The 3,063-nt window shown below is 34.7% G+C and overlaps 1 protein-coding gene across 1 annotated transcript; it reads left to right on the top strand.

Moving 5' to 3' along the window:
* The first annotated feature begins 570 nt into the window (after positions 1-570).
* Positions 571-1,365, top strand: LOC149045910 (uncharacterized). The gene has a single exon (XM_089206312.1). It carries the CDS (start codon positions 671-673, stop codon positions 1,268-1,270), a length of 600 nt encoding a protein of 199 aa, XP_089062438.1. The 5' UTR covers positions 571-670; the 3' UTR covers positions 1,271-1,365.
* Positions 1,366-3,063: the final 1,698 nt, after the last annotated feature.

Genomic DNA, 3,063 nt, shown 5'->3' with positions numbered 1-3,063 from the left:
AATGAATGCATCTCATTAAACTTTTTGGTGTGTAGTATCGCTGAGCATTTTTGCGAGTTGTGCCTTATTTTGACGAGCCCGTATGGCGAGTAAAAATACAAACAACGCCACTTCCGAAATGATTTACAGCAGAACAGTGCTTCGAGGCTTCTTTATTCGTTAAAAATGTCTTTAACTTGATAATAAAAGGGGGCGACTTACGCTTAACACTGACCGATTGATAGTAATTTTTTATTTGAAATATTTGTTGTTTGATGAGTTTCGTTAATTCGCATCTTATTTGCACTATCATGCTGTACTGATAGTCTCAAAAAAGGACTGCCGTACTTTTCTTTTAATTAAAACACATTAGAAGATGAAGTCAAAAAAGTTTCCGCGTTTGTTATCAATTTCTGAATGCAATTGGTTTATTCTTCTTGAAAACCAACAAGCAGACGTAAAACTTCGTGCACGAAGCGTCTGGCAAGAACGTTATTAAGTCATAGATGTTTGCAGTCCTGAATATGACTTAATTAAACAGCATATATATTGCCCTAATTAACTTGTACGTGGGTTGGATGGGGCCAGATCACGCCGGGCTGGCGCGTGCCATGAAGTGGAACTTTGTCGCCCGCTGTTGTTTGAGATTGTACAGCGGAAATGCGAATAAAAGTACAAAGCAGTTTTCAAAATGGCGGCTGAAAATAGCATTTTGAATGCTATTGTGGCTCTTCGTCCTTTACGTGATGAAGTCGATAATTTCTTTTTGTTTGAAGAAGAAGTAAAAACAGCTCTCACTTCAATTTTTGAAAAAAACCGTGTGGGCCAAAGTTCTTTGAAACGAGCTAAAATGTCACAAATTCCAGCGACAGCACTCCTGGAAGGAGAAGTGAAGATGTGGCTTAAGATGCTCCATAGGCGCCTCAGTCCAAGAATGAAGGCCCGAAGCGCTTGGACTGTAGAGTTTAAAAGGGCGATGTCCTCGGAAATATTTTCCTTAATTTTACAGATGGTTAAAAAGGCCCGTTCCGGTTATGGTGTTGTGCACAACGAAGAAAAACACACAGATATAATCTACTATAACAGAGAGAACAGACTGATTCGAGATTTTGCCCAGTTATCTGAGCTAAGCAGAGACTCAGTCCGAGAATTCCTTATTAAGCAGAGTAAAGGAACAAGAAAAGGAACTTCAAAAGTTTCCATAACTTCTGAAACGCCTTTCACCATCACATTTATTAAGAGGACACAGCAAGTGGTGGGTATTGTCTCAAGTCTCTATATGCACCATTGACTTGGTTTTCAGTTTCTAAGCCCTCTAGATAGTCTGGGTCAATTTCATGAACAGTCCCAATGTCAATCTTTTTTAACTGTTCTACAAGGTTACTATAAGTTATCTGCTGGATAGCAATTTATCCGTTGGTTGGCGTTATCTGCCCTTTTTTACAACTGGGCTCAGGAGTATAAAGGCCTATTTAGAAAAGTTGTTATCAGAAAAAAACAAAAACAAAAACAAAAGAAAACACGACAGAAGGAAAATATTGGGGAAAGTTCAATTCATTCATTCAATTCACTGTTTGGAGCAAACTCTTAGGGTTTGGTTTTAGCCTCAATAGTTTGAATATTTTTAAAATCGATTAGACTCCAGGTTTTCTTTTTAATCAAATACAAAAACTAAAATTATCAAGTGCTATGGGTTTTAAAGGGGTTCTAGTTTTGAATAAAAGAAAATTAAAAGGCAAATGAAATCTGAAAGTAATTTAAGAAAAACTTTTCAAAAGACTTTTAGCCTCGTTAGCTAGGAAACTTAATTATTGGGCGTCGAACGTTTCTTAAAAGCTAAGTGAGAAAATAATCTATCAGTGGATCAAACTCATATATTTAAAAATATGTAAATGAATTCTGGGAAAAAAAAAAAACTTCTAGAATATCAGTTTTTTTTTTGAGGCAAACTCTTCGAGTTTGGTTATAATGCCAAAAGCTGATACATTTGACAATGAGGCTCTAAGAGAAAAAATGCTCCTTTTTAAAAGAAAAAGACAAAGAAGGCGTCTAATAAATTCGGAAACGTAAAAGAGGATTCTAAAAAATTTGGCGAAATACCAATTTTGGTGGCATTTTGAGTTTGGTTTTTAATTTACAATCAGACTTTAAGGATGTTGTTGGATTATCTTAAAAAGTTCGAATTTAGAAAACCTACATTATCAGAGTATAAGAATTATAGTGGATATAGAAACGAGTCTTGGAAAGACCTAGAGAAAGAAAAATGTTTGAAAAATAATCCTTTTTTTAGCCTCAAGAGCTAAGACAAGTGACAATCAAGCTGCATGGCCAAAGCTGCATGGCCAAAACAAAGTTTTTATTGAAAAAAAAGAAAGAAAACAAAAAAATTACTTATTTCTGTTCAAAAATTCTACAATTCCAGCTATTGATGAAAATTTACTTTTACATAAATTTTTGACCATTTTCAAGCATCTAGTCCTTGAAGTCAATCTTAGAATCGATTTATTAACAGAAACCGTGTTTTAAACTTCTAGTGAAATCCATCTCAATTGGATAGCCTTACAGGAGATTGTAAAAAATGTCTTTATAGGTATCCAAAACATCAACCATTCTAGAGATCAAATTTATTTTTTTGTTTGTGATTTTCTTTCGTTTTCGAGTGTGATTAGTTTTGAATTGCACACTTTCACTTAATCAAGGTTCGAGCGTTCAATGCAGACCAAACTTAAAAGCGCGGATAGCTAATTCGTTATCAAAAAGGTAACAGTAACTAACCTGGTGAGAAAGAATCTTGCTTTTCTTCTATTTCCTTTTGTTTCTTTACTTCCAGACTTTTTCATGCATGCCTGACGCCCTTCTGAAGAAAAATAAATTGTAAATACGCGGGTGCCTATCGTTCGGTGGGTACTCTTTATTTATGTATGCAAATCATTATTATCCTGATCAAAAGCTCAAAGTGATCACATTTTATCATGACATATAAATACAGATACTTTTAAACACTTATTCTTTGTCGGATCTTAGCTCCCAGACTTTTCATTTGTTTCCTTGAAAACAAAGCCTAAATCATCTGGAAAATAATAT

Source organism: Pocillopora damicornis, chromosome 5 (assembly GCF_964200805.1).
Source record: "Pocillopora damicornis chromosome 5, jaPocDami1.2, whole genome shotgun sequence".
In the NCBI taxonomy this organism is placed as follows: Eukaryota; Metazoa; Cnidaria; class Anthozoa; order Scleractinia; family Pocilloporidae; genus Pocillopora; species Pocillopora damicornis.
Note: the sequence above shows the minus strand (reverse complement) of the source record. Positions and strands in the feature narration are given on the sequence as shown.